At 44.1% G+C, this 13740-nt stretch overlaps 1 protein-coding gene across 5 annotated transcripts in view; it reads right to left on the minus strand.

Annotated features, from left to right (window-relative positions):
- Window positions 1-362: 362 nt before the first annotated feature.
- Window positions 363-13740, minus strand: part of AGO1 (argonaute RISC component 1) — a 34469-nt gene continuing 21091 nt past the window's right edge. For 3 of the 5 annotated variants that reach the window (XM_023633474.2, XM_070260438.1, XM_023633481.2), the window contains 7 exons: window positions 11221-11380; window positions 10978-11068; window positions 9690-9884; window positions 7826-7960; window positions 7114-7215; window positions 6597-6796; window positions 1594-6355 (listed from right to left, as the gene is read on the minus strand). In XM_023633474.2, coding sequence (XP_023489242.1) covers window positions 6247-6355; window positions 6597-6796; window positions 7114-7215; window positions 7826-7960; window positions 9690-9884; window positions 10978-11068; window positions 11221-11380 — 992 coding nt within the window. In that variant the 3' untranslated portion in view covers window positions 1594-6246. Of the gene's footprint in view, window positions 6356-6596; window positions 6797-7113; window positions 7216-7480; window positions 7607-7825; window positions 7961-9689; window positions 9885-10977; window positions 11069-11220; window positions 11381-13740 lie in introns of those variants that run through there. The other 2 variants (XM_014737387.3, XR_002805337.2) reach the window with 2 other exon arrangements.

Below are 13740 nucleotides of genomic sequence, written 5' to 3' on the forward strand. Positions count from 1 at the left end.
CAGCTTAAGGGACAAAAACATAGAACCTCCAAGTTGGGGTGACAGTGAGAAAAGATGATGGTAATCTGGTTACATTTCTGCTTACCTGAAAATTCATGAATGCTGAGTCCATCCTGTGCACTCAATATCACTTCTTGATTCTCCCTACTCTGTATTCATGAACCACACATTTCTAGCTCATTTCAATTCTATTCAAATATTGACCTCTTGATATATGCTATGGCCCTAAGATGACAAAAAGGAATAGAATATAGTTTTCGCTCCTCGGAGTTCACAGGCTCTGGGGAAAACAAGTCATGAAAATAAATAGAGCAAGCTGCTAAGTGCTATCAAGTGCACTGGAACACCATCTATGACACTGGTTAGGAACAAAATTAGGTTTGTTTATTTTATTCTTTTACAAGGATCTCCTGAGGACAGGAGGAAGCTGGAGGTGGAGGTGGCGGTGGTGAACAACTTGGAAGTCCTAGTCCTAGATTTATTTAAATTAGGTTTTTCCAGTGATCATTTTCAAGAAATACTGGAGAATGACCATACAGTTATAAGATTGCAGAGAAGATGGGGTGGAGGATGGTAAAGTAAGTAGAAAAATTACCTCCTTCTCACTGCAGCAGTTCACGTGGTTAATTACACCCTTCTTGGATCGTATTCCACTCTCTTTTCTTCCACCTCATTAAATCAGTCAAAAATATACAAGGTCTCTACTAGTGAACTGACAGTCATCTTAGGCTCTGCTTCCTCTCCTCAACTGTTAAATTGTGTTTCCTAGAGTTGTACACTATGTTTCTCTCGCTCTACTTTCTTCTAAGTCATCTTGTTCATTCCCATGAATTCCTATGGCTGTAACTACCATCTATATGAGTATGAATCCCATATCTATAACTGTAGTTTTGTAGTCTTCCTTCAGCACCAAAACGTGTTTACTGGAAACCTCAACCTCATTGTCACATGGGAACTCAAAACTCAGTCTATACAAGGCTAATTGTCTTTCTTCACAAAATTCATCACCTTCCTTCTAGTTTCCCCACTTTCCCTTAATCTTGATTAGAGGAATGTCCCAATATACTCACTTCCTCAAGCAGAAACCTGGGCATTAGGCTCTACTCCTCTATTCTCCTTCCGTTATCCATTGAGTCCTATTAATTATATCTACTGAGTGTCTCTCAAATCTGCCTTTTCCTCTCTATCTTCACTGCTATAGCCCTATAGCCTTGTTCCAGTCCCTCATCATTTTTCTCCTGTACCAGGGGACCATTTGGCTACTCATATCCTCCACCAAACTGTAAGCTCCTCAAGGAGAGAGACACTGTTTTCCTTATTTTTGAATTGTGTCTGACTTCTCCTCCACAATACTGCTGGACACAGTGCTTTGCGTGTTTGTTGAATAAATAAATGGAGGCCCTGTAATGTATGATTACATACAATCCACAGTTTCAACACTCCGGAATTTGTTTTATCCACTTTCCTCCTTTAGAAGGGATGGTTCTGCTCTTCTAACAATCTACTATTCTAACCTAAAATCTACAAGAAATATAATTAATCCCAACAGTTTGCTTTCCTGATAGGAAAAAAAAAGAGAGAGAGAGACCGCACTTTAGAAATAGAAGCCACTGTTGTCTTTATAAAACACAGAATTGTGCTGCTGTTGTTGCTTGCTTCAGAAGGAACTGTACATTACAGCTGCTGGGATAACTTTACAATGGACTGGACAAGGTACAGCTCAAAGCAGGACACAAACACAAGTCTCAAAGGGAAACAAATGCAAACAAGTACACAGCTGTGGGGCTCCAGGGACATTTCCCCATCCATGCTGGACTTGAGAGGGATAAAAAGTTTAGAAACTAATGTGAAACCCAGAGTAGTCACACATGCCCACCAGACGGCTGCTAAGTGCAAACATCACACAGCAATCAGGTTGGACTGTGTGCACAGGAAAGTCATTTCATTTTTCCTTATTGCTACTACACCAGGGAACTCAGTGCATTCGACACATTGTCTTTACTTGCACAATCCTTGGAGGGTTTCCTATTTTCCTTTTTAAAGAAGGAAATTTGCCTTCCCCACTTTATTCTGGTTTTTTCATTTTGTTTTGAGCCCATTCCCTCCACTCCCTTTCTTGGGCTCCCAAACAGCAGCCAGAGGTTCTAAGTCAGTAGGAGTAGAGTAAGGGGAGAGCACCAACCTAGCCTCCCTCCCTGCCCAGGGAGAAGGCAAGTCCTAATAAATGGGGGTAAAGAGAAAACCAGAGAATCTCTTTTCCCCAATCTGCGTAAAAGGCCAAATAGGAAAGAGTGCCCTGCATATCCCTGCCATGATCAGACTTTAAGAAGGAAGGCATCCCAGCTACCATCCTGAATTGGCCTAGGCCCAGTAAATATAAATAAAAATAACTTCCCCCGATGTAGTTTCCAAAACCGCATTTTGGCTAGTTTGAGTTGACCTCCTACCCTGAAGGGGAAGGAACCTCCATCCTTCTTTGTTACACATGATGCCACGTCTAAAACACTGTCCCACCAGCCTTGCAGATATCCTATGGGCCAGCTAAGAAGTCAAAGTGTCCCCTCAGCTGCCCATCGTCAGTGCTAGCCTCGTTTACAGAATTCTGGATAAGAAAACTACCCAAGAACATTGTTGCTTAGCCAAAGAGGAGGCCACAGAGGAGCTATCTAGGTGGGAACCAAGAGCTTTTTAGGGAGGTTTCACACTTTTGGGTACCTTCTTCTTCAGCATTATTTTAAACCTAAGTTCCCAGCAACAACAGCCCCAGGCTCATCCCCAGAGGCCAGCAATAGCACCTCAACTCCCAACAGGTCAGGCTGGACTGGAAAAATGATCAATATGCAGTGCTCTCCTTTCCCACCTTTTATCCAAATTCTCTCCATTTTCTTCCCATCACTCTCTTCTTCCCCCATGTCCATTCCCTAACCCTTCAACCCTGGATACAAGTAGCTCAATCCTAGGAAATCCTCAGAAAAGAGAAGCCCCAGGTAGGGAGAAATAGAACCAGGTCCAGAAAAAGCAACGAGAGGAACAACTCCAAGGAATGGACAGGTGTGGAAGTTGCCAGAAGCCCCCTGATTTCATGCCATTTGGGCAGGCCTGCTGCTCTGCCCTCATGTAAGTTTGAGGGCAGTCCATCCCAGAGAGGACATCACTGGACTTGGGGACAGATTCTTGGTCTTCTGCAGCCAAGGAGCTAAGCTTGACCTTGCCAGCTAACAGTGGGATCATTGTAGCCATGCAGAGAATTCATCATCACGTAGGTAGGCAGGCAGGCCAGCAAGCAAGCTGAGTGAAGAGAAAACAGGAAAAGGAAGCCAGGGAAAGAGAGAAGACGAAAAGGAAGGCAAAAGAGTGGAATGAAGGGAACAAGAGACCTGTCTAAGAGGATGAGGCTGAGGTCTCCCAAGCATTTCCTTAGAGCTTAAGTAAGAAGCACCCCTTAAAACAAAGCCAAAGCTTGTTGCCAACACCACTTCTCAATTTGCATGCACCATCTTTCAAACAAGAACAATCCTCAAGGTCAAGGGTATTTTTCAAGTCTCAATGACTAAAAAGAAAAAGCAGAGTAAGAAGTCATTTTCTTGCCATTGCCCAAGCTGCTTCTCTTGCTTTTATTTCTTGAATGGCATGTGCAATGCCAAAGGGCTAAAAAATGCATTTCAAGCCCCAGCTCAAAACCCAACTGGAGAGAGTGAGGCAAAGAGAGAAAAAGGAGAGAACACAAACTTGTTGCTGAGAGTAGGGGGCTACCACCAGCTCCCTATGGACATTTGCAAATGCTGGTGAACGAGTGGACCCTCCAGAAATAGTGCCCTGATCCCAGCCCCAAAATGCACCCAAGAAGAGAACATGCAGAGCCCATTGTTCCAAGAGAGCTCCCATCCCCAAAGGGTGACTGAACACGAAGTAGACAGTATATGAAGGCGATGGACAGGGCAGATGGAGTGTTGGCATCACTCTCTTTAGGCACTTGTGTAAGGAATGTAGGCTCTCCAGTGAGCTGCCTCCTCCCAGAGCCCTCCATTCTGCTCTGCAGCTGGGCTGTGCCCATGGGGCACCCCACGCTGTAGCCAGTAGGAAAGAAGTAAAGGAGGAGTTACTCAACAGTCCTGATGCCTTCTCTATAATCAATGTTTGTGCTACGTTTTGTGAAGTCGCTGAACAAAGTAGCCAATCAGAACAGAACCTGGGATAGACTGTTTTGCATAGCAAATTTGGCTCTGTACAAGGGCTGCTGGGGAGGGGAAATGGTACCTCTAACTGCACAAGCCCAGATTCAGACCGGCCTTCCTCCGCCTGGCCTCCAAGCCTGAGCTAGGTCTAAAGTGTCATGGCTTCATCATCAGACTGGGGCAAACCCAAGCCCAGGCTCCTCAAAAAGAGGAATTTCTGCACTGAAGCTGCAACTCCTCATCCCAAGCAGTGGGACAGGAAAAAATAAACGGTCAAGGAAAGAGGGGGCCTTGCCTCAAGGCCAGCAGGCACCAAGCTAGAACCCCCTACTTTTCCAGTTCTGCAAGACAGCCAAACCCCATCTCTATCCAGGGAGATTTAAAAAAAAAAAAAAAACGCCCATGCTACCCACTCACATGCCCTAGTGGGAAACCAGGAAAAATTCATTTGTGTAAACAGAAGCAACAGAGAGCAGCAAAATCCCCCCAGCCTGTCCAAAGGACATGCTGGAATCTCTGATGAGCCAAAGTGTCAGAGGACAGTCCAGAGGAAGGGAAGATGCACTTGCAGGAAGAGTGCAAGAGTGCAGGGCAGTGCAGGTGAGGGAGTTTGTAGCAAGAAAAAGGTATTATCTGCACAGAGGAAGGATGGAGCCTGAGCCCCACCTTGGGGAGATAACCACCTCCTACCTAGCCAGGCCAAAGAACAAGTCACATACATAGTTCCTTCTGATGGCTCAATGTTTCTGGGATGTAAACTCATTGGGCATGGGAGGGATTTCCAGATTTTGGCAATACACTCAAGTTATGGTATAAAAATAACATTAGCTTTTGTTCTTTTTTCTTATTTTAGACCTAAGGATCATTTGTTATAAGACACCCCAGTTAAGAAATATTGAAACATAAGAGACTTGACCATCAGGGGAAAAAAGAAGCCAAGAGTGAGAAATGTTATGAAAGTAACTCCAGACCCAGGCAGGTGGGGAGGTAGGGAGGACAGGGAGAAAGGGAGGCATAAGTTGAAAGGCCAGGGGCCAGTCATCTCAGCAGCTCCAGGACTCATCAGGTCTGAAAGTGCAAAGGTCAATGGATTTTAACCAACTTGAGGTTGTTATCTTTTTAAAAGCTCAATGAATATGGAAGTCAATTCCTTCAAATGTAAAATGGCTGGCGCTCAGGCTGGAGGCTTGTTGGGTTAGGGATATTTCTTCCCCACCTACCTCCTCTCCCACCCCCACCCCATCCCCCCAAAGAAAGGTACAAAAGGTTGCAGTTCTGCAGCATTACCGTTACAGGGAAGGCACTGGTTACCCACCAGCAGGCGGAAGGAAGACAGGGTCATGTCACTTCAGAGCTAAGTGCCATAGTGCCTTAAGTCTTACTAGGGCTGGATGTCCATCAGGGAGCAGGTGTAAAGTGGGGTAGAAAAGGTGGAATAAGGGAAAGAGGGGGGGGGGTGGCAGCTGGGGGAGGAGCAACCAAAACCATTAGCATTAAAAATCTTCCTACAAACTGGATTCTCAACCCATTAAAACATCTAGTATCCTAAAATATTGATCTGGGTCTGGTTTCGTTTTTCTCCTTAAACAAATCTAGACCTTTTCTGATTAAGGCTCCTAAAAAAATCCTTCCCTCCTCCCACCCACTTTCGCAAGCCCCTCACTTTCCCATCTAAAGTATCAAACCCAAACCTACCAGCTTTTGTCCGTAGGGCTGCAGAGCCAACCTTACCAAGCTGTCAGGCATGAGTCTTTAGCACTGTGAGTCACATGAGACACCTGTGTATATGGTGGGCACCGGTGCTGCCCCTCTTGGTCCAGTGGGGTCAGGGCCAGATGTGACAAGATGGGGTGAGGAGTGGGGGGGTATGAGGTGGATATCAGAGACTTCTGGCTGGTGGTCTGTCTTACTGGCCCTGTTCCCTACCCTTTTGCCCCCTCTGTAGAAGGAAACAAGGCCTTCTGCACTCTCCATACCCCACCTCCCTCCCTGCTTCTTCTGGATTTGGGCAGCACAGCTCTTGGGGCTTGGAAAGCTTTCTTCTATCCAGTGAGGTAACAGCGTTCTGCCTTCAAGCGAAGTACATGGTGCGCAGAGTATCCTGGTGAACCTGCACGGCTTTGGCCAGGGCCTGGGGGTCCCGCCCATTGCTCTGCCCCGATATGTGGCTCCCCTCTCCACTGAAAAGGAAAAATGAAAGAAGTCCTTCCTGGTGAACTTAGCTGCTGCTAATCCGTTCCCCCATCCTTAGGGTGCCAATTCCCATACCAACTTAAGAGAAAACCCCAACCCAGATTTGGGCAGGTGAGCCCAAGGACACCAAATTGGACAATACCCATTTCCTTCTACCTAAAGAAAGTTGAGAGGGTCTAGCACCAGAGGCTGAAGCAAAAACGAAGCCAGCCTGATCCCAGGCCTCACCTGTCATGCTCCTTGTCCACTAGGTGGTATCGTGCCCGGAAAGCCACCAAGCGGGCATAGTAGGCAGGTGCTGGGATAGAGACGGAGCGTGTGCATCGTACATAAGTGTGGCACAGCTGGTACGTCAAGATCTGGAGCTCATCCGCTGTGAAACGGTTGTCATCCCAAAGGACATAGTAATGGGATGGTCGGCTGGTGCCCTGGGAAGATAGGAAGGTGAGGGGCCCAAGGTTGGGCAGAGGGGATGGCTGATGATAAGGAATGGGATTACTGTTAAGAGCATGGCTGGGTTGGAAGACCCACCCATGAATAGGCAGACACAAAGCCACCTAAGTCATAAAGCACCCTTCTTATGGGCAACCTGCCTAAGACAAAGTACACTTGTGTCCAAGTGCACTAAGGGCTTATTAAGAGAATAATACTGATTTGAATGCCACTCAGTGATATATTCTAGAGGCAGTGGGAATAATCAACTACTTTGTGACCCATTGGAAACCCCAGGACATAGCCCAGCTACCTGGATGCCTGCGTGGCTGCACAGATAGAAGTCAAACTCAAATGGGTGGGTGATGTTGGTGTCCACAGTGGTCCCAGCTGGGATGTTACCACTCTTCCCAATCTGTATAGAGACAAAGACAACCAAGATCCCAAGACCTGCCTGGCCCTAACTAAGAGCCCCAACTCAACTCTACTCTGGCTCCACCAGAATCCCAAGAGTAAAGCAGAAGTTGCTGTTCCCAGAGGATACCAGGTCTTGAAATAATGGGCTCCTAAAGTCACACGGACCTGTGTTTAAGTGCTGGTTTCACCATTTCTTAGCTACGTGATCTCAGCAAATCATTTAACCTTTTTGAGGTTAAACTGGAGATAACAATAGTACCTACCTCACAGGGCTGCTGTGAGGAAGACGCCTTGTACAGTGTCTGGCACATAGGAGAAGTTCAATAAATGGCAGTTCCCTTTCCCTTCTCTGGGAGCTGGTCTATATATGGGGTCTATAGGCCAGGGAGCTAGGAGGAGGGAGAGGAAGTATAAGGGAAGGAGGGGAGACGGGGGAACAAAAGGAAGGAGGTGGTAGAGGAAGGACCACAAGAACTAGGGTGGAGAAAGGGGCCAGGGAGGATGGATAGGCCAAGGACTAAATCCCCAGATTTTATAACAGTCTTCTTCCATATCAAGAGAAGGAAGACAGGATGAGGTATGGGTGCCTTCCTCAGTCCCTTACTCACTCGCTCATTCTTGTCAGCACAAAAAAGCCGGGTGTGATGGCGTTTCTGCACCACAATATAAGTGATCCCAGGCTGGTAGTCCTTTTCCAGTTTGATGCAGGCATCACGAATGGCCAGCAACTCATAGTGGAGGATCTAGGCACAGGGTGAGGAGGGAGACAAAGAGACATACGGCTATTCTTGAGTTCACACATCTCTCTGAACTAAGGGGTTGCCACTTGTTATACGGCTTTTGTTCAGCCTCCCTTTATAAGCTGACACCCAATCATTCGAGATGATAAGCCCTTTCCACCAAAAAGACCCTTATACTCAGTTCACCTGATATGTTCCTATAAAACCTTGTCTGGGAGGCTTGGCATCAGCAGAGAATATACTCACCTGGTTCCTAGGCATAAAGAGACCTAACATCAGGACACAGAACTAAAGTTCACAGAGAAATCATTAAAATCACAATGCCCAAAGTAAGGTCAATTAAAGGATCAGGAGGATAATGGAAGTTCCCCTGTGAGCTCTAAGAGCACACAGGGGTGGGACCACCAGAGAAGAGCAGATACACTTCAGGAATGGGTGCAGAGAAGGTATATGAGTTCAGTCCTACAAAGAAGCAGGATTACAAAAAAAATGGACTAGCTAAAGAAGCAGCCACTGGTAAATAACCATGGGCAACAGTTGCCTTATGGCCTTGGATGTCAGATGCAGGGAGTCAAAACTGCATGACAGAAGTGGATAGAATTTGAAATCAATTAGAACTACGTTTAAACTCAAACTTTGTCTAGTTGTATTTCCTTTAGCAAGTCACTTAACCCCTCTAAGTCTCATTTTCTCCACTACTAAAGTTACTAAGAAGATCAGCCTCACAAAGATGTTGTGAGAACTAAAACAGATAATTAAGTAAAAGCACAGAAAACCTAGTAGGGGCTTAATAACTGTCAATTGCTTTGCTAAGCAGTTTGAATTTTAACCCAAGGCTATGTGATGCCACCAGACATTTCTGAACAGAGAAGTGATAGGATAAATTTATCTGATATTTTAGTAAACACTGAATGACTTGGAGGAAACTGAGCATAATGGTTAAGAGCATGGATGTTGGAATCAGACCAATTTGTCTGAATCCCAGTTTCACCACTTATTATTTCGGGTGACACTGAAGAAATCATTTAACATTTCCAAGCCTCTGCTTCCTCATCTGTCAAATGAAATAATAATTATTATTTCATAGGGCTATTGTAAGCATTAAAGAGAACACATATGAAGTGCTAAGAACAGTTCATGGCACATAAGAGGTAACAAATAAATGGTAGTTATATTACTATTAAATAGTAGTCAAGGAGACCAGTTTAGTATCCTAGTCTAAACAATAGAATATGAAAGCTTGGGGCAGGGAGAAAGAGTAAGAAGAACACTATGAAGGAATGTCAACAGCAATGATTCTCAAAGTGTGGCCTCCACACCAACAGCATCACCCAGGAACTTGTCAGAACTACAAATTCTAGGGGCCCATCCTAGACTCAATGAATCCCAGAAATTCTAAGGGTACAGCCCTGCAAACTGTTTTAACAAGCCCTCCAGGAGATCTTGATGCATGCTCAAGTTTGAGAACCACTGGTCTAAAGAATCAGTCTTCAACATGAATCAACTAGTAATTAGGCACTGAGGGTTGTCTGTTACAAGAAGATAGATGTATAGATGCTTGCACACTTCACTTCTCAGTTGTGATCTCTGCTCCCAAACCATTTAGGAAAGCTCCCCTAAGAAGGAGCACCTCCCAGTGCCCATAGCTTAGAAAAGGCAAAAGTATTCTCTGCTACCATTAGGCCCTCTGACCTCAAATGTGAAGGTTTTTTCCACCTACTGTGGGCCCTACCTGGGGAAGCTGGCCTTCAGGAACCCCATCTCGGTAGAAGATGATGCGGGTAGGTTTGAAGCGGGTGGACTTGTAGAACTGGATGAGCAGCTCACGCACCATGTAGGATAAGTCTTCAATGATCTCTTGCCGTGGTCGCTGAACCCGCACAGTAGCACAGTAACGGCTGGGGTGGGCATCCATACTGCCTACCACCTGACAATCAAAGAGGCAGGATCAGCCCCAGAACCTCCATCTCCTCAACACTGTCAGGCTGTGGGTTTGTGGAAAGGCTTCTTAGCAAGAAAACTATGCAATCAAATGAGTAGGGTTTTACATTCAATGAGGCCTGGTTTCAATCTCTGTTCTATCAACTCATGCAAAATGTACTTAATTCATCTGACCTTCTTTTTCTTCCTCTCAAATGGAAATAATTCCACCTGCTTGCAGTCCTGTTGTGGTACACATAAAGCACCTTGCACAGGGCCTAGCACCAAGCACAGTAGGTACTTGATAAGTTTGCTTTCCCTACTCCTTGCAGAGGGACATGTAAAGGTTTGGCACTACTAGCTCAAAGAGTGACCTCACCTAGCCACAAGTTTGTCTTTTTTTCAATTCAAGTATTAACCTACCCAAGAACTGTGGTGAAGAGTACTCTTGCAGGTGGTAGAAGTAACATTTTCAAAGGGGACAGTGACCAGAGCCTAGGATGGATGGCCACAAGGAAAACAGGGATACACATAGTATAGGGTTTCCCTGCATTTAGCGAGATAAGCCCAGTCTGCCTAGAGAAATGTGAGGGTTGAGGAAAGAGAAGTGGGAAGGAAGGCCTGATCCCTTAGCAATTCAGACACCTCTATGGGACAGGGAGTAGAGAAGTCAGGAGAGGGATTGGAGAGACATCTAATCTACTAGGTGGATCAGGGGTAGGGATGGGGAAGAGGAAAGGACAGTCCCAGCAACTAAGTAACTCCCTTATAAGGGACTTCAGAGAAGTGATATAGTTACTCCCATATCCCAAAAGTGAGCATGGAGAGAGAGAGAGAAACTCAGACACAGAGCAAGAGTGATAAAGACTGGGCCAAGTCTCTGGCCAAAGCCTACACTCTCACTACCCTCTCTGGAAAAAAGACACCATATAGAGTTAGTTTTATGAAGATACCAAGGGAGTGGCTAATAGAGATGATCAGCTAAAAGGAAAAGATCTTATGAGTTGTCAGGCACCAGGGTTGAGGGAAGGAAATCACGTGTAGTCTTGGGGGCTCAGAGCTAAGAGAACTTTATGAGGAAGTTGGAGAGTATCACTCACTGCTGTGATAGAAGGTTTTTTCCCATCCCCTGCTGGAGGGTGTGTAACATCTGCTCCCAGGAAGATCACTGGCTGTTGAAAGACAGCAGAGCTGAACAAGGAAGAGAAAACAAACAGTGAGGAGTTGGGTATTCTCTTCCTGGTACCATCTAGCACTTTAGTCCTGGTCAGCGTCCTATCTTTTCATCAGTCCCTAGGAGGGTACCTAGCTTGACACGGGCAAGTGGGCAACAGAGTTCATACCGCTGGTGTGGGACTAGGATGTTGTTTATGCCACCAAGTTTAACATTAATCTTCAGGCAGAGGTTGGACAGAGTCTGAGGCGAGGTCTTCACCACGTTCTTCACTTGCACACACTGTGTAGCCATTCCCAAGAGTGTATCTCCAACACGTTTCACCTCAGCTACGAGCAGGGAGAGAACTGATTAGTGCATTCAAGAAATACTCACTGAATTCATACTAGAGGTCAGGCAGTATATGAGACACAATGGTGACCAGAAACACATGGGCTCTCTATTCTCACAGTGTTTACTATCTACCACTAATTTTAAAAATCATGAAGAGCATAACAATAATAAATGCTACAACAGAAAACTTCATGGAGCTATGAGAACATATAATAGGGGGCAATAACCTAGCCAGGAAAGGAATGAGTCAAGTAATGATTGAACTGAAATCTAAAGATAGAAAAGGACTTAGAAGAGAGAAGGAGTTTGGGAGAGAGCACTCCAGGCAGAGGGAACAGCATGCAAAAATGCACTTTGATAGGAGATAACGGCATATATTTAAGAAACCGAAGAGCCAAAGTAACTAAAAACGAGATCAAAGGAACCATGATGTGAGAAAGAATGTGGTCGTTAGACTGATTCAGAGTAGCTTATATTAAGAAGGCAGTTGTTGAGATGGAGAGAAACAGATTCAAAAGATATTTAAGGGACTCAGAGAATATATATGTGAGTAAAGGAAAATAATTTTTATGGATAACTTCTAAGTTTCTGGCTTTTGTAACAGAATAAATTCTTTTTTGAGAGATTTTGAGTTTGAAGTGCTTTTTGGTCATCCCAGTGAAGCTATCAACTAGCAACTAGGTACAGTAGCTGGAAGCTCAAGAGTAGCCTGAAACGGACATACAAATTTGTGAGATATTTAAGTATAGGGAGTAACTGTAGGCATGATCTTGATGAAACCACCAAGGAAGAGAACAGAGTGAAAAAAGAAGAGAGCTTAGACCTGAACAGGAAGAAGATCAGTCTGCAAAGAAGAAAAACCCAGAAAACTAGGAGGAAGATCAAGACGTTGTATTATGAATGCCAAGAGAAGAGAGACAGTGTTTCAAGAAAAAAACAAGCGTTCAACAGAGTCAAATGCTGCTAAGAAATCAGGTAAAATCAGGATCAGAAATGTTTTTTGCATTTAGTGATATCAAGGCAAAAAATAAATGCATAGAGGCAAAAACTATTTTGGTGATAAAAAGTACCAAGGAGGAAATGCAGGATCAGTGATGGGTTTGGTACGTTTTCAATGGGAGAAGCTTGAGCATGTCTAAAAAGCTAATGGGATCATTTCTACTTTCAAGAGAGATGGAGCAGTTAGTGGCAAACCAGTACTTCTGCAGAGAACATTCAGAAAAGCCAGATAAAATAGAGAAATCATCTTTTTGAAGGCTGCAGAGAGGTGCTGAGACAACAAGAGCAGGAGCTAAAACTCCAGGGACAAGAGAATCTCACAGAGGTGAGCTATCTTCTGCCGCTGCTTTTTACCCTGGGTACATTTCATGATTCTAGGTGTGGGCAGTAGGCTGAGATTCTAGGCTTTGCATCAGCAGAGGAACCACCGCCAGGGGAGAGAAAGCAATAGAGTTTCTGGTGGAGACAGACTAGTTCTAAATATGAAAGGTTAAAAAAAACATTTACAAGAAAACAGCCTGGTATGTTCATTGCCTTGAGATTTCTTAAACAGGACACAGAAAGTACTAACCATAAAGGAAAAATATTGATAAACTGGACTACATTAAAAATTTTAAATTTCTGTTCAACAAAATACCCCATTAAGCAAGTAAAACAGCAAGCCACAAAGCAGAGAAGATATGTGTAATACACATCCATATTAAATGAAGGAATTACAAAGAACACCTATAAATCAATAAGAAAAAAGTAGTTAACTCAATAAAAAAGGAAAAGATTGAGTAGGCACTTTACAAAAGAGGCTAGTGAAACAGCCAGTAGACATATAAAGATACTCAACTTTATCAATCATCAGACAAATCAAATTAAAAACACAACACAATATCATTAAATGCCCAGAAGAATGGCTAAAATGAAAGAGACAATACCAAGTTTGGTTAGGATATAAAGTATCTAGAATTCTCATACACTGCTGGCAGAAGTATAAATGTGTTCACTTAAATTCCCTCTGAGATATACACCCAATAAAAATAGTTATATACGTTCAAAGGATATGCACAAGAATGGTCACTGAAGCATTATTTACAATAGTAAAAACTGGAAACAACCCAAATATGTGCATTAACAGTAGAATGGGTAAATACATATAAATTGTGTTATATTCATATAACGGAAAAACTGTAACTACAACTACGCAAACATGGATGAATCTCACAAAGATAATGTTGAGTGAAAGAAGCCAGAAACCAAAAAAAGAACATATATGATTCCATTTATACAAAGTTCAAAGACAGGCAAAATTAATCTATGGTGTTAGAAGCCAAAATAATAGTAATTACCATTAACGAGGAGTTTTAGT

The sequence above is a fragment of the Equus caballus genome, chromosome 2 (assembly GCF_041296265.1).
Source record: "Equus caballus isolate H_3958 breed thoroughbred chromosome 2, TB-T2T, whole genome shotgun sequence".
NCBI classification, from domain to species: Eukaryota; Metazoa; Chordata; class Mammalia; order Perissodactyla; family Equidae; genus Equus; species Equus caballus.